Here is a 25,432-nt window from a genome sequence, read left to right on the forward strand (position 1 = left end):
AGAATCAGGGGTCTTGACTTGTTAAGCTGCTCTCGTCCGCTAGGCTGCGCCGCTTCAGTGTGGAGAACGAGACGACCCCCGCTTGTGGATTAAGTGGACTGAAGATGAGGGCGTTGCCGACGGTGATTCGTCCACTGCTGAGACACAAGTCAGCGACCACAGGGGGGCGCTACGCTCATCCCGGACAGTAAATGGTCGGCTCCGCGCGGGTAGTTCGCACTTCTTTACTCGCACGCTGGAGGGAAGGGGCGGGGCGGGGGCCAGGCAGCCTCCTCCAACCAGAGCGCAGGGGGGCGTGGCCAGAGGACAGACAGGAGTTCATGCCCCGCGGCAAGTGCTACAAAAACAAACGCTGTGACAGCGGCGGCGAGGGCTGAAGCGTGGGGCACTGCCGACGGACTTTCCAGCACTTTCCTCTAAGAGATTTCGTACCGAACAGGGATGGTGGACAGCGTGTACCGGACCCGGTCGCTAGGTGTGGCCGCCGTGGGCTTGCCGGACCAGTATGCCGACGGCAAGGCTGCCAAAGTGTGGCAACTGTACATCGGTGACACGCGCAGCCGGACGGACGAGTACCGGAACTGGGTGGTGTCGCTGCTCAAACGGCAGGGCTGCAAGAAGGTGCTGGACGTGGCCTGCGGGACGGGGTATGGAGACCGGCCGAGCCGGGGGTCGCGCGCGTACCTGTCACTGTTCAGCGAACCAGTCCTCCGGGGGGCGCGCGCTTTATGTTTCTTCCGCCGCCTGTTGCACCTTCGACACGACTGAATTATTTTGGGGCGAATTGCGGTAAACGCACGGGTACGGGGTACGGGGTACGGGGTACGGGGGCCGTGGGGTGTGAGGGATTAGCGTTTTCAGTTCCAGTTTACAATAGGAACAAACCCTGGACGGGGCTCCACGCATTCACACAGGCAGTCCGGGCCATTATAATGTCGCCAGTCACCTCAGCGGGCACATCTGCGACGACACAAACGGCCATCTCATTGAGTTCGGTTGAAGAGACTGACGGGTTGTGCTTTTGTTCAAACGGACCTTCGGAAGTTTTACGAATTCTGCCCAAGAAGACGTTCCCTGAACTCCCGTAATGTGGAAAAAACGTCACAAACTAACGAGCTGCCCACCCGCTAACACACCTGGAGAGGTCTGAGGGTCGGGGTGGCCGGGCTGCCAGTCTGTCACAGGTCCAAACACACACACACACACATGGACAGACGGTCGTAGTGACTTTCCAAAGTGTCGACGTGCCAGTGCCCCCCGTATGCTCCTGGCATTTCGCTCTAATGAATGCCATGGTGGATCACAGACAGAAGGTCACTGTCTAGAACTCCTCCTCTTCCTCATCTCCTGTTAGTAGATGCAGAACCTCCAATCTTCAGGACCTGAATGGACTTGGAGGCACACCGGGGGTCTTTGAAGGCCTTTTAATTAAATGGGCAGTTTCCTTTCCTGCCTGGCATGCCTTTTGTGTGAAGCTGGCGTGTTCACCCTTTATTTCTTTTGTGTCCACAAGCTTCACCCCTCAGTCCAACGCCTGGCATGGCTGGTTGATGTGGGACACCGGTTTGGCCTGGCGTGTGTGTGTGTGTGTGTGACTTGTGATGAGTTGTCACCCTGTGTGGCTTTGGTTGATGCCGCACACCTGCTAAGCAGGTTCACATAATGGACGGATGGACAAGCGTGACTAATATAATAACTAAGGGGCACCTGTGCTGCCATCTGCTCGTCTGTCCATTTTCTGTTCCGGTGGCCATGAGAGGGTGGAGCCTAACTTGGCCACATCAGGTGCAGTGCTGAGGCCAACGACCCATCCTGCTTAGCTGAAGACACGCCTCCTCACCTGGCCAGGTGTGCCATTTGTTGGCTTGAATTCCAGAATATCAAAAGGAAAACCAGCGTAAGACCACCAGGGTCTGCCCCTTTAACCTGAGTGGTCCACTGGCCTGCTGTCTTTGTCGTGTTTATTATGCCCTGATAGGCTGGCAGTCTGAGCAGGTTGGTTCCTGTTATTACAAGTTCCAGCTCCTCAGACCCTAAAGTGGGCCGGAGAATGTGATGCCATGTTTAGTGATCTAAATGGTGGTGGTCTTGTTTATCAGGTTGGGGTCAGTGTGGTGTGTGTGGGTTCAACTGCTCTCTGAGCCCACCTTGTTCAGCAGAACCCCTCTGTGCGCAGAAGCCACTCGTGGTGTTGTTACTTTAGCAGGAGTGAAATCGGGACCCCCGAAGTGGACCCCACAGGCTTTTCTGATGGTGGTATGAAAGATTGTCCTTTCACCCCATAATGATGTCCCTCAGTCACCAGGGAACTTATGCCCACCCTGTGTCCCCAAATATTCATAGATGAATGCTCCACAGAAGGGTCGAGACCCTCCACCAACCTTGCAAACCCGCTTATCCAGGGCAGGGTCCCAGTGGGCACATAGAGAGGCCCTGGTGTAAGAAGTCCACACGTGCTGCTCACGGTGATGGTGGAGAATCTCGGCGCCCCCTATTGGGGAGGAGGTCTGGTGTCCGTGTGTCTGCCATCTAAACATCCCATAAAACTGGTGACACTCTGGGGACAATGGTGAGACTTTCTCAGATATTCAAGCCATTGAGGCTGGCAGGGCAGTCACTAGGCTGACAGCTTTTAGCACAACTGCGACTGAGGACCCGGGTTCAACTCTTCTCTGTGTGTGTTTGGGGACCCTCTTGTGATTGTGCCCCACCTGTAAGGTGCCATTAAGGGTCAGAATTCAGTGGTGGCTCCGTGGTTACCACTATGGGACCCAGGTTCAAATCCTGGCCCATTTCTTACCCGGCTGGGTGCCCAGTTTCAATGGCATGTTTAAGACCCTCAGTTCTTAGTGGTGACCTGGCCTGGCATGCAGGGTTGGCTCCTGATCGAGTTCTTGGCACTGGCAGCGTCGAGTCCTGAAGGCTTTGTGATGTTTGCCATTAGGCGGTGCCCGTGCCCAGGTTTGTCACATTCTACCACTAGAAAATCAAAGATGGACATAACAGAAACTCAAGTCGTTGGCACAAACATGAAGGGTCCGGTTTTTAGAATGAAAAACACACCGTTGACCCTCGGGGCCCGGCTGGCGCTCTATTTTTACACTGGCAGACACTCCTGAATGGTGGATCCTTTTCATGGGGGGTCTGAACTCTCCTAGTTAGGCCCTGTAGTGGTGAGGGGGGGGGTTGGCATGCCGACCGAGAATACTGGGAATGGCTTCTCCCAGGACGTGCAGTTGACTTTTATTAATTCAAACCCCAGTCTTGGAGAGATGGCAGCCTGGACCTGCCACCCTTAAACGTTACTGAATACTCCAACATGGAGGGACCGTCTACTCTGTCACGAGGCCACCGGCCTTGAACACGACTGGGGACATGGGGACACGGCCCACCACTCCACAAAGCCGGGTTCAAATCCTGGTGTCTTTCGTATCCTCAGACTGGTGCCTTTCACTTGGCTCTGTGTGATTGAGTGTGGGCCTAGTAACAGAGTGGCACCTCATGCAGGCTTGGGCACTGCCCTGTGCCCACTTGTGTTAGGACAAGGCCCACCAGCTCTCCACCATAAAAAAACAGGTCTAGACAATAGATGGGCATGTGGACTGGCACTACCCAGCTGGCCACTCATTAAATTAAAAGGACAGAAAGAGTTGGCACCCAAGCTGGCACAGGGCGAAACACCATGAGCACCCAGATCTCTCAAACACTTTGAGCAGACAGTGAGGGGGCCGTGTCCTCCTTCGGGTGTCCTGTGCAGCAGTGGTCTGGGGGAGGGGTGGGGTTATCCGCCCACTGCCATGTTTACCAATCCTGAGGTCATGAACTCCGATTGTGCCACCCAATCAGTGCTCTCACTTTCTAGGCACGCCCAGTGTTTGCCTCCTGTGCCCACTGCCCTCCCCTGCAGTTCTGCTCTGCTCATGGTGGCAGATAAAAACGGCAAGTGGCACCATAGGGGACTGGTATGCAGACTGGCATTGCCCATTGGCCTGAAGGAACCAAGTGAAGCTGACTCTCATCCCAAAGAAAAGGGCGCTTTACTTCAAATGGCACCTTTGAGGTAGAACTTGGTGTGTCACCTCTGTCACAGGGTGCTCTTGGCGTGTGGCTTTCAGTTTAGGGGTCCCCCCTCTCTCTCTCTGTGTGCCCATTGTGTCGTGCCATCTGTATTCCACAGGTTATCAACTGCATGGCCCCCTCGGTACGTGTCCTCCATTGTAAAGCAGATGGCATCCTCACATAGTGGGACTTCCTTTATAGAAGGCCTTGGCCCGCACCATACAGTGCCTTCAGTTTCCAGGGTCCTAAGCTGCCCATGCTAAGGGGTCCTCTGTGGGCACCCACTATATAATGCCCTCGGTTCATTGCCAGTTATCAGCTGTGCAGGACGTGTCCTCCTTTCCATAGCAGCCTTACTCTAGTCTTACTGTGCATGTGTCGTCCATTATATAGCGCCCCCTCTTTGTATTCTCCATCAGATGGCAAAACTCCTCCGAGTAGCTCGTCTGGATTTGGGGACATCGTGCCAGTTCTGTACATTGTGTGTGTGAGAACAGAGCAGACCTGGCAGGCCCTCTGTGTGCCAGTCCGTGCCAGTCCAACGTGGACAGTCGGACATTCAGAAGAACTGACAAGTAAAGCCGCTTGCTCTGGCGCCCCCTGGGGGAGTCCTGTGGGATTCTCTGCTAGCTGCAGTGTTGTTGTGTGTTTAATTGGCCCCTAAGGCGCTATATAGGTAAGGCCCACTGCTTCATGACTCTCACTGTTGGAGCTGCGGCAGGTGAGGGGGCACCCAAGACCATCAGTGTTGTTGTGTAGTCCCAAGAGTGACCACTAGGGGGCAGTCCTTATTATGGCGCCTCGGAGCTCAGCTGCCATGAAGGCCAGCGGACCACTCAGTTCAGCAGCGGCAGGATTGCAGAATGCCACGTTAGAGCTGAAGTCAGCAGGCAGGGCGGCGTGACGTCCGCCTGTTAACTTGTTTGTCACTCGGCGGCGAGCTCGACTGGCTCGGCTAAATTTGGAGCATCGCCAGGGACGCCAAATAAATAAAGGAAGAGCAAAATAAAGAAGCAGCACAGCTGCTCCGGACCACCGCTCGGGCGAAAATAGACGGTGGGGCCTGGCTGGGGTCCACCGGTGAGGAGTGGAGGGCTGGGAGTGCTGCGAGGATGGGCTCCACCCCACCTCCTTGGACCCTGCATTGGATGGCGGGGGATTTTGGGAACGTCCACTTCTTTCATTGAGCGCCTTTCACCGTGCACTGCCTTATTTCTTATGCTATATAGCGCCTTTCACGGTGAACCCCATCCCTGATTGCAGTCATAAAGCTGCACTGTTTGCTATTTATTTGAGCTGTGGCTGCGTTTTCCCAAAGTTCAGCAGCTTCAACTCCAAAAAAATGGGATTTGACAAAAGCCTGACGCCCAGAAATGATTCCACAGACAAAATGTCTTCGTTTTGAAAAGTTTAGTTAAGTTTCAAAGTAAAACAGTTGACACAAAAAAGAAAGAAAATTAAAATAGCAAAAAAAAAAAGGGTTAATGTTAAGAAAAGTTTAAATCTCATTACATCTCAGATCGTTACTCTTTACTTATCATTTCTGTGTGCTCATCCCGTCTCGGAGTAGACAAGGGGTCTTCAAGCCCCTCTTTACTGGGACCAGTTCTTACCACAACTGAGCTCATTATCACACTGCGTCTCAGTCACAGTAAGAAGGGTCTCTCTTACTAACTTAGAGGGGGAAAAGACTAAACCAGAAGTTATGACAATGGCAGAAATTTCTATTCTATTCAAATTAGGCAAACACTAATAACTGAGTTTAACTCAAAACTTTAACTTGCTAAGATTGGCCATCCCATAATGATTCTCCGTTTATTTTATAGAGCGCCTTTCATGGTGAACATCCATCCATCCATCCATCCATCCATCCATCCATCCGTCCATCCATCTATCCAACCTGCTATATCCTAACTACAGGGTCACGGGGGTCTGCTGGAGCCAATCCCAGCCAACACAGGGCGCAGGGCAGGAAACAAACCCCGGGCAGGGTGCCAGCCCACCGCAGGGCACACACACACCAAGCACAATTTAAGACTGCCAGTGCACCTAACCGGCATGGCTTTGGACTGAGGGAGTAAACCCACGCAGACACTGGGAGAACGTGACAGCGCTACCCACTGCGCCACCGTGCTACCCCTTTTAATAAAGTCCTATTTGTTATATAGCGCCTTTCAGGGTGAGCACCGTCTTCTGCTTGACTGCTAAAGCAGCAGGGTTTATTATTCTATGTAGCGCCTTTTTGTGGTGGCCGCTGTCCCTTCTTCAGTTCCTAAAGCCTGACTACGCTGCTGTGTCACATTTGTCATCACCCTTAGGTGGACTTTGAAGGTGGGCACTTGTGCCCCAAGCCTTGGTTCTGATGCCATGTGTGCCCACCAGCTGCCATGTCGTCTGATTGATTAAGTGGCCGCAGTGCCAATTCTGACTTATCCATCTGCCGCTGACCCCTCACTTCTTAGCCAGAGTGGACTTCGGTGGAACTTTCCAGAACTGTCCCCGTCTCAAGATGTCCAGCGAGGGTCGTCCTCACTCTTGTCGTTTTGTCTTTTTGTTTCCAGAGTCGACTCCATCATGCTGGTGGAGGAAGGCTTCACGGTGATGAGTGTGGATGCCAGCGACAAGATGCTGAAGTATGCGCTGAAGGAGCGCTGGCAGCGCCGCAAAGAGGACGCCTTCGACAAATGGGGTAATGGCGGGCACAGCCTGCTGTAAGGCTCGTGGGCTTCTTTATTTCACCATTCAGAGTTGGGTTTATATAGCGCCTTTCACGGCACATGATGGATTCAAGCAGCAGAGTTTGTTGGTGGTGATGCCCTCGTGGGACACTGATGTGCTTGTGCCAGTCTGTACTTCTGCACATCCTAAAATGATGACAAGGGTGGTCATCTGAAATGTCACTTTGTGCTCGCCCCGCCTCCCACCAGGGTGACGCCTGTCAGGGGAGGGCCTGCTTCACTTAGTAGTGAAGTCTGAGCCACACCCCCTTTGCTCATTAGCATACAGCCACACCCATTGCACTGATTTGTCTGTGAGCATAAAGCCACACCCTCGTTATTAAGGTGGGCCACCTCATGATTACACCTTCAAAGAAAGTCCCATGTCCTTAAGATCTGAAACAGTCAGTCGAGGAGGAGGAGGGCTGAGGGGGCAGCAGGCCAGGCGTAAAGAGACCCCTCGATAAGTTTAGGAAAGCGGACCTGACACCTTGATGAAAAAGAGGGGCCGATGCCAAGCAAGCCCCTCAGAAGAAGAAAAACATGGAAATATAAATGCCCCAAAATGAAAAGGTGCAGAAAACAACCCAATAATGTAAGAAGACCACCAGAGAGAAGGTTAGCCCCCACGATGGAAAGCTGTTAGACCGGGGCCTGAGTAAGCCTTACATACAGAGAAGCCCACCTATGTGATTAGGACCCTTAAAACACAATGACAATAAAAAATATGAAATCCAACATCAATAACCAGTAGAGCAATAATGAGAAATCAAAAAGAAATACTGTGGCCTGAAGGGGGCGCTCTGACAGTCCACACCCACCCAAGAACCGCGCGAAAAAGCAAACTATAAAGAAAGAGTTTATTAAATCCTAAATACAAAAATCATGAAATAGTAATAATTTACTATCTGACTTTATTTATCTATTTATGAGAAAATAAGTCATAAAATAGTACAAAAATAAACACAGTGGCCTGCAGGGGGCGCTCTCACAGTTCCCAGGAACCAAAGAGTAGCAAGAAAATCAAATTATAAAGAATGGATTTAATAAATCCTAAATGCAAAAATCATCAAACAATAACATAGTAATCAAAATTAATTGTTTTATTAAGAAAAGATAATTAATATTAAGTAAAAAAATGTGGCCTGAAGAGGGCGCTCTCACAATCCCTAGGAATCAATGAATGGCAAGAAAATCACATTATAAAGAATAAGAAGGATTTACTAAATCCTAAATACAAAAATCATGACATAATAATAATATACTATCTGAATGTATGTATTTATTTATGACTAAAGGTAATAATAATAAAAAGCCACAATGGCCTGCAGGGGACGCTCTCACATTCACCTGATAAAGAGCAGAGAGGGTCCGTTGTAACACGAGGGTAACGCCGCCGCCATTCACTGGGCTCTTACGTCTCTGCCGTCTTCTCCCTCCACGTCTCTTCTTCCTCCCTCCTCTCCTCCGCAGTGCCGTATGGTCAGGAGGACCCCTTGGATGACTTCCACGAGAAGCCCAACTTCCTCATGCGGGTCAGTTGAATAAAAGAAAAGAGCCAAGGCGAGCCTTGAAGAGTCCTGGCAGAGCTCCCCCTGGTGGCCACCAGCCTGCCAGTACACCCTCCTTGTCTTCCTGGGCAGCAGGGAGACCTCGTTATATTAGACAGTACGTCTCTCTCTGCTGCCACCTGCTGGCACATTGGTGACGTCTTCCACTGCCCTGGACTTACATTAGTGTTCCAGGTGCCACTTACTCCTATTGGCAGTGGCTCATTTTAACTGACACTGAAAGCAATGCCAGTGTGTGTGCCGCCTGGGCACCCTACTGCCCAACTCCTGTCTTGGAGTGGGGAACACACTGCGACTGCCCCCTTTTACTGCTCATCACAATAAAGAATCCAAAAAACAAGAGAGGCAGACGCTCCAAGGGTCCTTGTCATAGTGAAGCCCGAAACGAACTCCTTGGCAGACTGGCCCGTTACGCTATCTGCACCCATGTCCTGCTGACCGCGGTGCTGACGAGGCTGCCAGGTATCCTCAGACTCGGTGTTTCTTTGGGGGTGTTTCATTGTGCTGTCACTCTGCCCACACAGTTAGCTTGCCAGGCTGTCAGTGTGCTGTGCTCTTGAAGCTTGTGGCACCCTGCAGGACTGTCCCCACGTGTGTCCGTCCCCCTTTGACGTCGTGTTTGTTTTCTTCATGCAGTCATTGAGGAGGCTAACTGGCTGACGCTGCCCACCGACGTGGACAAGCCGGGCTTGGGATTTGATGCCGTCATTTGCTTAGGAAACTCCTTTGCCCATCTGCCCGATTTCAAAGGTAGGTGACACCTCCCCTTTGTTGTGTCAATGTGAATGTCGTCGCTGATGTGAAAGCCGATGGCTTTGTCCGAGGTGACCACTGAGGCCAGGGTACATCAAATGCACTTTCACAAATGGAGCCCGGGTGGCAGAGTTTACATTGGCACCTCATGTTCTGGTCTAGTGCCCCCTACTGGGTGAACCCACCTAGGTGAGCAATTCCTTTCCAAACTCATTAAGAATACAAGACCCGAGTGTGCAAAAGTGTTAACCCCCGTTAAATGAGCGGCTGCACTTCTGTAGGTTTTATGTGCCAGGTTGAACTTTTAATTTTCTTTTAGATCATTAGAACCATCTGGACGAGGGCAGGCCATTCAGGCCAACAAAGCCCACCAGTCCTGTCCACTTCATTCTTCTTAAACGACATCAAGTTGAGTTTTGAAAGATCTTCAAGTCCTCCTGTCCATCACCTTCCTTGGTCACTCACGTGTCTGTGAGTGGGTGTGAAGTTCACCCTGAACGAGTGTCCAGCTGTGACCTCATTTTAAAGTCACTGGTCTGACCCCCTTCATCATTTCAGACCCTTCCGTCAGGTCTCCTCTTCATCACTGTAAAGGCTCAGCTCTTGTACTCTTCCTCATAACTCGTCCCCCTGGACTCACCCCCAGTCGCTCTTCTCTGGACCTTCTCTTGTGCTGCTGTGTCTTTATGGAGACCCAAACTGCAGCCCAGTACCTCAGATGAGGCCTCACCAGTGTGTTAGAAAGCCTGAGCAGGTCCTGCATGGTCTTGTACTCCTCACGTCAAGGCGCTATATGACTCTGTTAGCCTTCTTCATGGCTTCTGTCTGCCAGTTGATCGTCCTCTATGACTCCTAAAGGTGGGCTTTCAGTTTTCAGACCCCCATTGTGTATTCAGACCTCCCACTTTTTTATCATTCTTTACATTTACTGACATTAACTTTCATCGTCCACAAATCGGCCCACTCCTGTCTTCTGTCCAAGACCCTCTGTGATGAATTAACGGATTCTCGATTATCTGCCAATCCTCCTGCCTTGGTGGGGCGGGTTGACGGTTCGAATTCCATAAACGCCAGAAGTGGCTCCGCTCCATTGGGCCCCCCGAGCTGGACCCTTAACCTCCATGTGGGTGTGACGTTAATCTGCGTCCAGCCCTGCAAGTGGGGCGTTGGTGGCAGGATTGGCACTGCAGCCACCATAACGCCATACCCGCTTCATTCCACCTGAACGCGTGTGGCACTGAGGCTGCACTTGGGTCCTAATCTGGGGGTCCTGAGGTGGTTTGTCATGTGGTGGGTGTGGCAGTGTGCTGTACCCCCCAGTGCCAACCAGCTTGCTCTTTTTATTCCTCATCAGATCACTTATGAATATTAATAAGGCAATTTATTTGTTGTGTAGCCCAAAATCACACAAGAAGTGCCACAGTGGGCTTTAACAGCCCCCCAGCCTCGACTCTCCAAGAAGACAAGAAAAGACCCTTGTAGGGAAAAAATGGAAGAAACTTCAGGAAAGGGCAATTCAAAGAAAGACCCCCTTTACCAGGTAGGGTGGGCATGCAGTGGGTGTCTCAAAAAGAAAAAAAAGGGGGGTCAATACAACACAATAGGCAGAACACAGCAAATCCTCAACTTTACAAGTACAGAGTAGAATTTAACAGGAAATGACATCCCATAATACGATTCCTGGGGCCTCATGCATAACGTCGTGCGTAGAATTCGCACTAAAACACGACGTACGGACCAAAGTGGGAATGTGTGTACGCACAGAAAAATCCACACGCAGGAATCTGTCTGTGCGTTCGCCAACTTCTGTATTCTTCTGCTCCATAAACCCCAGTCAGTGTGACAAGTAACGCACACGCCTGCTGTCCCGCCCCCAACTCCTCCCAGAGTTGAGCCTCTATGAATATGCAAATCAATTTAAATCGCCTTTAAACTCCGCCTTCTGTGACAAGACAACGGGAGAAAATGAAAGAGTTTCAGCGAATACCAACTGTAGGCAAAGGAAGAACGTAAACGGTGGGATTAACAAGAAAAGGAAGTCGACCGAAATAAAAAAGAAATTGTCACGTATCAAAGTCACCGTGAAAAGGGGAGTCCACCGTCCGAGTGTCACATGACAGCTTATTAGGGTACAGAGAAAAAAAAATAGGGACGCAGTGGGGAAAAAACACGAAATGTCAACTTGAATCTCGACATTTCCACTTTAGTCACGTCGTTTATTTTGTCAGTAAAGTAGAACATCAGAAACGTCATCTTAAAATCGTTTAATTAACCAGTTTCTCAAATCCCATCGTAATTAAAGTCGCACGTTAAATGCTTTGTTTCGTATTTGATCTTCTCTGTGTGTGAATCGCTACTTGCTTCTTAAACCGGCTCTCTTCCTCCGACTGGACACACGACATTCGTGATATCACAGCTCTCTGAATAACTCAAATACTGAGATGTATACCAGAAATGTTTTTATATGATGACAGGAGTTATTCAACATGGGAGCACGGTGGCGCAGTGATTGTGCGCAAAATCTGATGAAATTACTGCAGCAGTCCTGTCTCTTTCAGACGTACTGACCGCCAATTCCTGTCCTTCCTTTTCTCTCTCCGAGTAACCGATCGCCACACAATCAGCTCTGTAAGAGACGTTAAGCCGTCTGTAAGCTGAGAACGACGATTCTTCAAAACGTTTAAGGAACATTGAAATGTCTTAGTAGTACGTGTTTAATCATTCAGTCCGTCCATCCTTCTGGCGTACAGCAATCAGTCGAGATGAATCCGTGAACTCGCTGGCGCTGCGGCACCGAGTCCTCACGTGTTTAATTATTAACAATCCAGATTATTTAAATGAAGTTCAAGTTTTATGTGTATAATTTAACAAACATATTTTGCTGCATTTCACCTTATAAATGATCTCGTCATCACATGTGAATACGCGCTTTATAAAGTGGCGCAGGTTGTGAGATATTATAACTGTAGTGCCAGTTTCCAGTGAGGTGATTGGACTTAGAAGTCCTCACAGTTCTACAAGGAGCACCTGATGGAGTGATGGAGTGCGTTTGAAGTCCTTGAGATGAAACTCTTTGTGAATCGCGAGGTCCGTACAGGAAAGGCTCTGAAGTGTTTGTCGTATGGCGGCAGTTCAAATAGACTGTGCGCGTGGCTGAGACGGCGTGAGCTTGATGCTGTACCCGATGATCTGATCAGCTGCTGCTGTGATTCACACTCAGATACAGAGATAGAAATACTCCGAGTGGTGCAGTGAGAGGAAAATGGAAGAAGATGATCCGCTGTGGCAACTCGTAACGGGAGGAGCTGAAAGAAGAAGAAGAAGAAGACGAAGAGTAACAACACTAAAGCAGTTCTGCTATCTGGACTACTATGGCTGTTCTCTGGCCCATCATATTGTTACGAGTTCATTCCAATCCGATGCGTCACACTAATCAATGATATGCGGTTACTTTCAGTGTATTTATAACATAAGGAGTAACCGCACAGGAAGAGTCGCACTGCTGGGTGCCGCCAGTCTGCTAAACCGAGCGCAGAACTTGCGTACGCCAGGGCATGAGCTACCGTGGAAAAGTGCGCGGCTTTGCGCCAAGTGTAGGTTTCATACATCGCGATTTGATCGTCAAAAAGTTCTTAGGCAACCTTCCTGTGCGTACGCACCGTTCATACATGAGACCCCTGGAAACCTCGGCCATCAAGCTGTCTCCCCCATTGGGCCATCCCACAGCTGGGCCAGCCAATCCGATGAAAGGGCTCCTCTACCTGATGATTCCTGCGATCCTCCATCAGGGATGACTTTACCTTAGGCGGGCAGGTGGGCCGTGTCACCAAGTGGCACATTTGAGTACCGAGAAGAGAGACCGAGTAGGTGAGGAGGGCGAGTACCCAATGCTAACTGTCATGTCACTTCTGTTTTAGTGCTCATGTCAGTCTGCACAGTAAATCAGCAGCTCTAGGCAGGGTGTGCTAAACTGAAGTCGGGAGTCTTCAGCCTGAGACTGAAGGGGCATCTCTAATAGCAGCAGGCAGACCACCCCACAGTTTAGGGGGTCCTGTAACTAAAAGCTGTAAGAGCAGCCGCCCCAGTGCTGCTCCCTGCTGGACGCCACTCTTAATTCTGGTGGTGAGGTTCTACGCATCATCTCACCCGCTGCTTCCTGCATCTGAGCCAACTCTACACCCATCTACATGCCACCTGGGATATGGGGGGGTATGTACCCTTCAGGGGGGCATCAGATAGAGTTGCAGCGCTCCCTCTTGTTCCACTGCGGTATCGTTTACCCCAACTGAGCCAGGAATGCGATGCCCAGACACACACACACACACGAGAGGACGTGAACTGCCATTTAACTCCATTAGGAGTACAAATCCATGTGGAAGTGATGGTGGCACACCAGGACAGTGCCACAGGGCAGTGCCCCACCCAGCGCTGGCTCAGGTTTATTTTAATATTTCAGTTTTCATTCACATGTACTTCCCTGCTGTTTTCTCTTTCTTCATTTTCTTGGTTGTCTGTCGTGTCTCCAACATGTGGAGCCTAAAGGGGGGGGACCACCCGCAATGCAGAAAAAGTTGTGACAGAGGGGAGCACCCACCACATGACGTACCACCCAGACTGGGACCCAAGTGCAGTGGGTGACACCACACTGAGATTACAGTGACTGGAGGGCCAGTCCTGCCACCAACCCCCAAGTGTTCCCTGTAAGTTGCAGGACCCTCTTGGTGGGCTGGACGCTGATTACATGAAACATGCAAATAAAAATGTGCTGTGACTTTGATTCCATGGCAGACGTTGTGACCCCTGTGACATTTCCTGCGTCGTTCACCCGACTTCACGTCATTTGTGAATATCCAGTCAGCGTTTCAGGCCTGCAGCCCCTTTGAAATGAAGGTGGGCCGGTGACACATTTGGCACTTTGTGACATCGCCATTCCTGCTCACCTTCAAAGACGTGGTGGCACTGAGGACCCCAAACGATGTTCTGTCACTCCGTCCTCCCAGCAGACATGTCTTATGGTGGTCAGCAGTTCGGACTCGTCGTCATCGTCACATTTGTCATCTCCAGATTCTCTACTGAGGGCAGGCGAGGGGTGCAGGCAGGCCAGTTCAGCCCCCCACAGCCATGCCTTTGTCACCTGTGCCAGTTGTGGTTCTGCATTGGACGTCCCTGGCCAAGATGTCACCTTGGAGGCCATACACGTTGCTCTAGAATCTCAATGCTGCCATCACCAGAGTGCCAATGGTGCCAACACAACCCCAGACCCCACAGGCTGATAAGAGTCCGGGTGGTCCGGCGTCCATTTCTTCCACTAACGGCACTGGAGCGCTGAGTCATCTGCCCACAGCACACATGTGGTGGTCCATCCAGACATCCCTGAGCCCAAAGAGGTCAAGGGGACAGTGGAGGTTGCGGTGGCCTTTGTGACTGTCACTCAGTCTGGCAGAGCTTTGCCAAAGTCATCCATTGGCCGTGAGGTTCAATCAGCCATTTGGAGATGCAGTGCCTGCCGTCTGAGGGGTCGGGGGTCCCGGCTGTTCAGCTTCGTCTTGCACCCCTCGCCCTCCGCGGTCCTCGAACCGTTGAATGCTGTGATGTGCTGCCGAGGGCGAAACCCGCCAATCCCTTCCAGTCTTTCTTCTTACACCCCTCTGCTGACAAACTGGAGACCCTCTAAGCCTTTCGTGGACCCCAAGTCAGGATTCCAGTCACCTGCTGGTGTCACCCGTTTGTCATTATTTCGTTCTTTGACCCCCTCAGCAGCCCTGAACCGCAGGAATGGCTGGATATTCACAAGTGACGTGAAGTGCCTCAGGGTCCCACCGTCAAGGCACATTTAACCAGCACCGCGTTTGGGTTTTGTTTAATTTGCATTTTCAAAATTGTGCCAACTTTGTCAGGCCCACCCAGCCACCACTACTGGTGAGGATGTGGATTAAACCAGCAACTGTCCATCCGTTGTGCCACATCAGCTGGAATGGCACTTTGTACACCCGAGGTGGTCTCCCTTCAAACAGGCCATTCAGCCCCAATGACTCCCCCAACACACCACTTGGTCATAGACCCCCCGCGTCAATGTGTGTGTTTTGGGGGGGTCTGCCCCCGTGTCCCACCTGAAAGTGGCCGCCCAGATCCACTGTTCCGATCCGCTTTATAAGGTCGGCCCCCTCTTCATCTCCCCTCACAGCTCAGACCCCCATAGTCCACCAAGTTGCTCTCCCCTTTTTTTGACTAAACCTGCACGTAGCCCCCCGACACGAGGCCACTCCAGAAGTAGACCCTCCATGCACACATCAGGGGGTGCTATATCAGCTGGGGTGCAGATCGGCGTGTCTTCATGTCATCGTCACTTTTACTGACCTGTCTGCTGTCTTGGTGGGAGGAGCCCCAAGAGTAGGCGGGGCCACCTGATCAATGACCACCACTAGCTGCCCTCCACTCTGTACACCCCGAGGGTCTCCCACAGAGCCCGGAGGTTCACGTTGAAAGTGCCAGGCAGTCGGTGAGTTTCTCGACCCTTGGACCTCATCGCTGCGCCTCTTGGCCTCTCTGTGGACGCCGAGTTGGACTTTGGGGCCATTGGGAGCCTCACAGCATTGCAGAGCCCCTCTGATCCCGCGTTTGCTACGTTACGCTGTGCCGCCATCTTTAATTAGTCGCTTTGGCGCCTTCGTGTCGGGGTTCTCCATGGACGTCACCGTCCAGAATCCTCCACAAAGTGCCATGCATGTGACGTCACCAGCGCACCCTTATTGGGGTCGCCGTGAACGTCCCTTCCATATCGGAGATTGATGGGCGTAAAGCTCAGACGTGCGCATGGCGGAGCCTCGCCTCGCCCTCCCATTTTTTAAGCTTCTGAGTTTCAGTTTCTGGTCGTTGACTTCTGATTTGCGGTTCCAATGGACGACTCCTGCCATTTTGATTTGACTTTGGCTTGTGCCAACTACATTTGTCTTGTGGTGCCACTCATTGAATGTGTCCTGAGTGACGCCACCATGTCTGGGAAGTGGCATTGGCCAATTGTGACAGGCGTCACCTCCTGGCCCATAGAGTTGGGGTTATGCTGTGGGGACCCCGGTGTGGACCACTGAAACCAAAGCCATGCTGAGAGGTGATCAGGTGGGCAGGCCTCGCTGCTAATCGCTTCCTAAGTGTGTGTGTGTGTGTGCCCCCCAACCCATCATGAACCTGGTGAGCTCCCCAAAGTCCACCATCACACATTTTGGCTTCACCTTCACAGGTGATGTGGCTGGCACAGGTGAGCCCTCAAGTGATGCCACGTGTTTATATGGCACCTTTCACCATCCCGGGTGACTCTTTACACACAGAATGGGACGCGACGTTTTAGACTTGTAGGCAGCTGAGGCAGCTCAGAAGTGCTTTGCCATGTCTGAGCCACCAGGGGGCCTCGCTGATTGACCGTTTGTGTTGTTTTTAAATCCAGGTGACCAGAGTGACCAGAAGCTGGCCTTGTCCAATATCGCCACCATGGTAAAGCCTGGCGGGATTCTGATTATCGATCACCGAAACTACGACTATATCCTGAAGATGGGCAACGCTCCGCAGGGCAAGAACATCTACTACAAGGTAAGGCAATGGCCGCTCTTTGCCTGGCACAGTGGCCCACTCACTTGGCTTTCCTGTGCTGTTTGCATCATTAGGCTGAGTAGCTGAGATGCCATTTTCTGAATGGGGTGCCACCTGTGTAGAGAGGTGAAGGTCAAAGGGCAGAAGCCCACCCCACCTAACACCATAGCAGTTGGCACCCTGAAGCCACCTGGTGGGTGACTGTAGTTACCTGTGATGGGTGGGCCGGTGGTGTCGAGACGTTTCTACTGGCCTAACACACTAGCAGCTCAGACTTACTGAGATTCCCGTGAGCCCCAGAAGCCCCAATGAGGGGCACCGCTATGTTTTTAGCCCCCCTAATTACAATCCGGAATGTGCCTAAGCCTGAGGATTGTGGTGGACACCCCTGATGTTCCTCTCTGTGTGTGCCCCCCACCACCACCCTGGCTAATCACGTTGGCCCCTGGTTTGCCAGCGTCCCACCACTCCATTCACGTCTCATAAAGTCAGTCACACAGTGGGATGCTGGTGGTCCTCCTTTTAAAGCTCATCGCTCAGCTGACCAGGGGTTTAGGGGACACTGCAGGGCCAATGGATCACCAAGACCACTTCACGGACTGCAAGAATCAAATCAGAATGACACGGAATGTGGGCGGGAAAATCGGCAGTAAAGGGGGGCTTCTCTGACGTGTTTTAATAAGAAGGTGAGTGAGTGAGGGACATCATGAGGTGGCACTGCGCCCAGTGCCCCTTCACACAGAGAGCCACACGGAATCAGAGACCAAGTAGTGTGATGGGTGGGCAGGAGGGCCTCTGAGACCCTCAGACCTCAACTTGATGCTATCTGCTGGGGGACTGCAGCTCCTGTTGTTGTGTTCTGCTGTCCGAGTACACAAATGACGTCACCGGCCCGCCGAGTTTAACAGCTGGGGGGTGTTGGCGGTCCTTGGCCTCCTCTGTGGCCAGCTGCCTCTTCCTCACGCTAGTTAATATGTCAGCGGTTGGCAGCAGCTGAAGGACATTCTTCACTTTATGAACTTTAACTTGTTTGTCCAGAAACAGCAAAGCCAAAACTCTGACCTGCTGGGGCGCCCGAAGCTTGAGACACAAGTGGGGGTAACTTGGCACTGCCCAGAGTGGGGGAGGGGGTCACCAGCTGGCTCTGCTTGGGTGAGGTCCTGTGGTCATTTCTGGTGCAAATGGACAGCTGTTAGACTTGCTATGTGAAACCTTCAGGAGAAGAAATGACAGAAAAAGTCCAAGCCGGGGGTCCGTGCTGTCCTTCATCAAGTCCCAGTGCTAAACTGCAGAAAAAGGGGGTCTTGAAGATGAGTAGTGATGCCCTCACCAAACCAGACTGGACTTCTTCAGATATATCCGTGCACTCAGATGACCAGGCAGTGTGCCGTGCCCACCTTTTGCCCCATCGCCGTGATGACAACTGTGGGCAACATGGCAGTGGCAGGGCACCCGAAAACCAAGGTGGCATCAGAAAAAGACCTAAGAGAAGAAAGAACACACGGAAAACAAAACCTGCCATCATAAACGGATTCCTGGACCCAAGGGAATTCTCAGAGGCATCAGGGGGTCCGTGGGGCGAGAAACGCACACTTGGATAGCACAGAAGTGGCACCCTAGATAGGTGGGCCATCTCGGCCTGGCTTGGTGTCACACGTGCGGCTCTTTTGTGACACAGATTGGTGCGCAGACCCCAGTGGACACATCCGCCAAGTTTCTTTTCTTTAAGGAACTCTAAGCTCTCAGTCGGGGGGCCGCCTCAGGCCAGGTGAAGAGCAGGTGCACTCCCTTTTAGCGCTTGTAGGACCCTCAGATTCACGCCAGGGTTTAGAGGGGATGTCTTTATTTAGGGACCCCAGGAGCCCTCCTCCCCTGCCTTGCGCACACTCATTCAAACTCACACACACACAGAGACACGTCAAGCAAGTCAGGAATTAATAATAATAATAATAATTAATATATTAAAAATGTAATGGGGGTTAAAAAAAATAACAACCAGCACCCGTGCAAAACTCCCACCTAACTGACCACGACGACACACTCGGCGCCAAACGATCAACGGCAAACACGCGCCACGAAGGTCCAAACGCCGCCCAGCACAACCACAATGGCGGTGAACGGAAGGAGGCCCCCCTGTGAGCAGACCCCCGGACATGTGTATGGAATTTGTGATGAGTGGGAATGGCGAGCAGTCCGGGGGCACAACGTGTAGAAGCAGACCCAGAACCAGGACGCGGTGATCATTGGGTGTGTGGGCTTTGTAATCCCTTGGAAGGTGACGCCATAAGACCACCGACCTCCCACCGGCCTCTGCTGGCTCACTTTGAAGGTCCGCCCCCATAGCTGGTTTTCCCCCAGCAAGCTCTGCAGCAACACCCAGAGCCGCCCAATGGCGAAGCACACCTGTGACTGCTGGGATTCGTAGTCCAGTGAAGCAGCGCTGCTTCAATACATTGAATTAGAAAGAAATTGCAAACCTGAGCGCTGTGCCACCCGCCACCCCCTTCTTTGGTGTTCCTTGTGCCCGCTGCACCCCCTCCCCTGCCCGTTTTCTTACAGGTAGCAGTGCTACAGTATTTATAAATGATAATATAAGGTAAAGGTGCCATATGTGCAGAGACCACAACTATCCATAAACATCCATTATCCAACCCGCTATATCCTAACTGCAGGCTCACGGGGGTCTGCTGGAGGCAGGAAACAAGCCCCGGGCAGGGCGCCAGCCCACCGCAGCCTAAGAAAACAACAGTAATGAATTCATTTTGTTCATATAGCGCCTTTCCCATACAAAACCAACATGGAGTTGGTGTGAACTGGACAGATGTTAGTGTGTGCCCGCCTTCTCCCTTGCCATGGCACACCTCACCCCGCGGTCAGTACTAAACTCACCTCCTCTTCCTCTCCAGAGCGACCTTCCTCAGGACATCACGACGTCCGTTCTCCTGGTCAACAACAAGCCCCACATGGTGACGCTGGACTACACCCTGCAGGTCTCCCAAGAACAGGATGGCACCGCAGAGCTGAGGTACTCTTAAAATCAAACTAGCAGTCCAGCTACTGAGAGCTGTTCCAACAACCCCCTCTCACCCCCCAGACACGGGTTCAAAGATTAGGGCACACCCCCCACCTCCTCCTCCTGGTCAGGGTTAGGTGGCGCTGCAGTATTCATGAGCAGGTTAAAGCTGTGCCAAGATTTGAGAGCCATCTGTCCATGGCGACACGTAGGCCTGTCTGCCAGTCTTGAGTGCAGGGCAGGATGTGATGCCAATCCAGAGTCATGTGATCAGATTGGCACAAAACATACGAGAAAGACACACAGAGAGAGTCAGCCTGGAGAGAAAATCCCAAAACGCCACACGGCTGCTCTGCTTGGACCACACCAGGAGGGCAGGGGGCACGGCCAGCCCAGCTCCAAGCTTGTGCACCACCTGTCCATTCTCTGGACACATCTCCATAGATGGTAGCTGCCCCAGTTCTCTCATGAAGAGACTCTCACCCACCCTACTTACCCCGACTGAGTTCTGGAGTTGGGACCACCTTGAAGTCCATGCTGCAATGGTAAACAGTGCCCTCTCGTGGCACTGGCAGTAACTGCACTCCAAATGCTATAGTAGAAGCAGACCCACCAACCATGACCGGGCCTCCCACCCTCCAGATTCAGGTTATACCCGCTGGGCAGGATGGCCCCTTGATGGGCACAGTGAGCTTCTTTCCAGTCTCCATTTTGACCCGTCCGATGAGCAAAGACCCTCGTGACCAGGCATGTGATTGGCCGGTGGGAGGCTGCTGACCGTTATTTAAGGTGAGCAGGGGGAGCCATTCCATGATCTGGAGGCCCTCTATAGTAAGTATGGGGGTCTTGTGGTCTGCGTTTTAGGAGCTGCATGGAGCTGTAGACGGCTGGCCCAAGGTGGACCACCCCTCTCTCACGCTGTCCCTCCCTCCATTTTCCAGTAAGTTCCGCCTGTCCTACTACCCCCACTGCCTGGACAACTTCAAGGAGCTCCTGAGGAAGGCCTTCAACGGGAAGTGCGAGCAGGAGGTGTACGGCGACTTCAAGCCCTACGTGGACGGCCAGGCCTACGCCCCCTGCTACTTCATCCACGTGGTCAAGAAGAATGCCTGAGGAGCAGCTGGCAGGAGGGGACCCGCCTCGGAGGGGAGGGAGGTGAGGTGGGGTGGGGTGGGCATCCAGGGCCCAAACAATGAGCTTAGCGTGTGACAGCATCTCCCGTCTGGTCGCCTGCATCGAGGTCTTCGGGTTGGACCACTCAATTTTTTTGGTCACGAATCTCACTGCCTGCTTACCGACCTGGCAGGCGCGTCAGCAGGTGGGCTTTGTCTCAACTTTATTTTTTATGCTTTTTGTTGTTAATTTCTAAATGTGACAATCATGGCTTCTAATGACTGAAGAGCTGAAAATACAAAGAGAAAGACAGGGGGCACCATGTGCCACTGTGAGTGCCAGGCTGTGGGAGGGAAAGGGTTAACATGGGCACCGCCTCTTGTCCGCCGGAGGGGTCTCTTATGTCAAAGCTCATCCAGCCCCCCAGCGTTGGGCACAAAACATGGGGGTGGGCCCTCAAGCCCACTGGTGTCCCCCCGATGGGGGGGCTCTCTGCTGCCCCCTGATGGTCTGTTTTCTACTTGCCCATTCCTGCCATCCTTCACCACGTAGCCTTCATCAGGTCCCGGCCCTGGTGACCAGTTTTGTGTCCTCAGTGTGCCAAGAGAGATCAGGCAAGGAAACCCAGGAGACAAATGGGGAACAACCTTATTATATAGCGCCTTTCCATGGTGAACACCAGTCAGGGCGCACTCATCGTTCTTCAGAGGTCGGGATGAAGTCAACCGCCTGGTGTTTCTATGTAGTGAGCCTCTTCTTGGGTTAAGTGGCAGAGGAACTGAAGACTGGGAGTGAGCGGAGGGACTGAATGTGAGGAGTGCTGCTTTAATATAGCGCCTTTCCACAAATGACGTCATGTCCTTCAGAGAGTCGCGCCTTTTCCTGTCTTCTCCACTTGAGTGCAGGCAGATGGAGGGATTGACAGGGTGGTCTTTACCTTGTCGCACTGTATAGTGCCTGTGCATAGTGAGCAGAGCCAAACCACAGTGGCATTGGTGTCAGCGGTGGGATTGAACTGGCAGCCTTGTGCTTTGACATTCGCCTCTCAGTCATATTAATAATATTAATAATAATCAACACCACCGCCCATCTGCTCGAGGGTGAGATGCCCTTCTCTTTTTTGCATTTGCTTGCCCCTCTGTGCAGTGTTTAGTGATGCCAACCAAGCAACCCTTCTTGCCCCCTGGCAATGTTATATAAATAAAATCTTTTATTATTCTCTATTTATCTGTCTGTCTATTGTGGCACACCTGGCAAATTCTCTTTATGTTTAGCTTGGTGATTTAACCCAGTCAGACTGCCAGTTCAGGCATTTTCACTTGAGGACCTATTATGGTGCCCCATCTGTGCCCGGTAACATCTCCGAGGCACATCAGCCTGCCCAGGCAAGATGAGCCACTACAGTAGCTTTAGAGTCTGTCTGAGGTGGCGCTTTGTAATACCAGATTGTGCCAGGGCACTTGCATTGGTTTAATAAAGGTGAACCCCAACAACAGAGGGCATGGCAGAAGGTGCTGCCCCGGCACACCTACTCTGTATTTAAGATCCTCACAACATGGCACACACATGCCGCTTCTCAAGAGCATTCACACTGTCTGAAGAAGTGAGGTTTGGCACCACAGGCAGCGGGCACTGCCAGGAACTCATTAGTGTGAATGGAAAGAATGGAAACCAGACGAGTGTGGTGCATGGGCAGGGACTGACCCTGGTACCAGATGGGACGTTGGCGCATACCCATGGGTAACCCACCATGGCACACACCATGTCTGTTTCGAGTCGCCAGTCATCCAGGACGAGGGATTCACGATTTTCACTACAAACGACCTGAAAACCTGATGCAGACGGCTAAAGAAAATGGACTTTTAATAACGGGAAGCGTCACCCAAACATGAGTTTCTTAGGCCATGACGTGTGTGTCACCACCCTGTGCTCCCTGGCACCAGACTAAGCAGAGGGCGCTCTATAGCAATGCGGTGGTCCCACTGCCCTCCTGTGGTACAAAACTAAATGGCCGCTCAGGTCACACACCTGCCGGGTTCTCCATGTCCCTCCACCGGTCAACATGCCTTGTGCCCCCCAGGCTAGTAATTAGATTGGGGGGGCACATCATGACCACATCACTACTGAGGTCATCTTGGGCTGACATGACTGGCCATGACACCTGTCTGGTGCTGCTGACCCCTGAAGTTGATTAGTCAGTCATTCGGTGTTTATATAGCGCCTTTCACAGCTTGCTGTCACAATGTGTCTCACCACATGGCAGAGATGAAATGAGATCCAGTGGGTGGATGTGCTGCCACAAGGGGGCGCCATACGTCTTCACACACACACACACAGCCATATTTTCAAGTGACAAGTGCACAGGAGAGTGCAAAGTGAGTTCTGACTTGGGGTCACTCAGGCGGGTGACAGGGCCATAAGGACCACGTGATGAGATTATTTAGCATCTCCCTGAAGTCCTCTACACACACAGACCTGGTGAAATGCCAGTGTGCTGCCACCCCAAAGTCCAGGTGGGTGCCAAAGGTTGAATGGGAAGCTCTGGGAAGTACAGTTCATTACATTAGCCACTAGGGGGTGCCGTTGTCTCCTTAGTCACACTCAAATGGTCCCCAGTTGCCACTTTCTGTGTCACAGCTCCAAGTCACAGAAGAAGAGAATTCTGGGAAACTAATGTCAGCCTTGTGCTTTACCGTTCACTGCATTCAGCACTAGAGGGCCACAGCAGTACCATCCCAAAGTGCTGCACACATACAGGGTCAGAGGGTCCGGGGACAGTCAGGGTCATGTGTCACAGGGTTTGAGGGTCCAGGGATGTCTGATAATCAACACACCACATGTCTCTGCTCTCTGATGCCATCTTTAGTGAGTGGGGTGACCCAACCTTAAAATGCTTCCTGTCATCCTTACCAGTGTGACCACAAGGTGGCACTACAGATCCCCAAATGGCTGGCATGCTCCGCCCAGACACAGTCCCGGCTTCAAGTGAAGTCCTTTAATTTGTGCCACAGGACCTTCAGATGGGCAAAGTCAAAACCAGTGCACTGTGGGAGTGGCAGGGGTCTCTCCTGCTCCTCCTCCTCCTCCAGACTCGGACTTATCTTCTGGTGGTTTCATCAGACCACCAGACCTTTGGGTCATGACGATACTCTGTGAAATAGGGTGACCTCCTGGCAGCGGCCTCTGGTGGCACCCAGGGACCCTGACAGGGCTGCCCTACCAAACTGAAAGTCCCATAGAACTGTGTGGGAGTCCAGACTGGGACACGGCCACCTCTCACACTGGAGGGATAACCTGTCCTGAATATCCAGTGTGCCCGGTCCATCCATTAAGTCAGATGTCCCACCTGGAAATAGGAACTAAGAGACCTCCTGGCCGGGTTGTAATCCATCCATTACGGCTTTGCTCTTCATGCCAGTTGGGATGCCAGTCCATCTGTTATGGCATTTACACCACAGAAGACCTCAGCAGGCCTGTGACATGAGGAGACCCAGACAGGAACAGTATAGCGGAGCGAGGCCCCCATTATAGGGCACGCTTGTTTCCCTCTTTTATATAGCGCCTTTCTGAAGTGCCCACCTATCCTGTTCACTTTCCAGGCATGAACAGCAGAAAGTTGAGGGGCTCAATTAGAGGACAAGTCAGGGTGTGCAGTTCAATGCTTTAGCCACTGGGGGGTGACACCAAACACCACAGCTGACCACTCCCTCTGCCCACCACTGCCCACCTTGCATTCATTTGGTTTAAAAGAGAAAGACGGTTTGGCCTTCAAGTCACTTCGTGTCACACAAGCTTAAGAGCTGAAATGACAGCATTGGGATTTTCAGTTCACCGCAGTCACCACTAGAGGGCACACCAGGACAAGACGTCTGGCGTTAACGGAGGCGAGGGGGGCGACGTCACACCTCGTATGAGGGCCGTGCTTGAGCAGCAGTGGACCACCCCGTAAAAGTGAACGGCAGCTCTGTGGGGGTCTCAGCGGGCCCCTCATTACACAATGTGAACTGAAGACATAGATAGATAGATAGAGTGAAAGGCGCCATATAATAGATAGATAGATAGATAGATAGATAGATAGATAGATAGATAGATAGATAGAGTGAAAGGCGCTATATAATAGATAGATAGATAGATAGATAGATAGATAGATAGATAGATAGATAGATAAAGTGAAAGGCACTATATAATAGATAGATAGATAGATAGATAGATAGAGTGAAAGGCGCTATATAATAGATAGATAGATAGATAGATAGATAGATAGATAGATAGATAGATGTAAGGCACTATATAATAGATAGATAGATAGAGTGAAAGGGGCTATATAATAGATAGATAGATAGATAGATAGATAGATAGATAGATAGATAGATAGATAGATAGATAGATAGATAGATATAAGGCACTATATAATAGATAGATAGATAGATAGATAGATAGATAGATAGATAGATAGATAGATAGATCTCTGTTGAAAGAAGATGAGCCATATCTCAGTGGCATCAGGTGCATGAACCTAACCAGGATGGGATGCCCTGTGCATCACCATACAAATGGCAGCAGTTCTGGTATTAGAGAATCATGAGTGGATGTGGGCATTCATTGGCAAAATGATTGGCATG

General features: G+C 51.5%; 1 protein-coding gene across 1 annotated transcript; it reads left to right on the top strand.

The window, feature by feature from the left end:
- The first annotated feature begins 336 nt into the window (after positions 1-336).
- Positions 337-22,033, top strand: gnmt (glycine N-methyltransferase). Its single transcript, XM_039749550.1, has 6 exons — positions 337-647; positions 6,621-6,748; positions 8,984-9,097; positions 16,542-16,684; positions 19,591-19,709; positions 20,639-22,033. Exons 1-6 carry the CDS (start codon positions 442-444, stop codon positions 20,808-20,810), a joined length of 882 nt encoding a protein of 293 aa, XP_039605484.1. The 5' UTR covers positions 337-441; the 3' UTR covers positions 20,811-22,033.
- The last annotated feature ends 3,399 nt before the right edge of the window (positions 22,034-25,432 follow it).

This window comes from Polypterus senegalus, chromosome 3 (genome assembly GCF_016835505.1).
Source record: "Polypterus senegalus isolate Bchr_013 chromosome 3, ASM1683550v1, whole genome shotgun sequence".
Taxonomy (NCBI): Eukaryota; Metazoa; Chordata; class Cladistia; order Polypteriformes; family Polypteridae; genus Polypterus; species Polypterus senegalus.

What these genes read in the sequence shown, in the direction of transcription:
- gnmt (XM_039749550.1), top strand. Translation starts at nt 442, where the DNA reads ATGGTGGACAGCGTGTACCGGACCCGGTCGCTAGGTGTGGCCGCCGTG. An exon ending in GGACGCCTTCGACAAATGGG is followed by an intron (nt 6,749 to 8,983) that starts GTAATGGCGGGC and finishes TTCTTCATGCAG; the next exon opens with TCATTGAGGAGGCTAACTGG. An exon ending in CCATCTGCCCGATTTCAAAG is followed by an intron (nt 9,098 to 16,541) that starts GTAGGTGACACC and finishes TTTTAAATCCAG; the next exon opens with GTGACCAGAGTGACCAGAAG.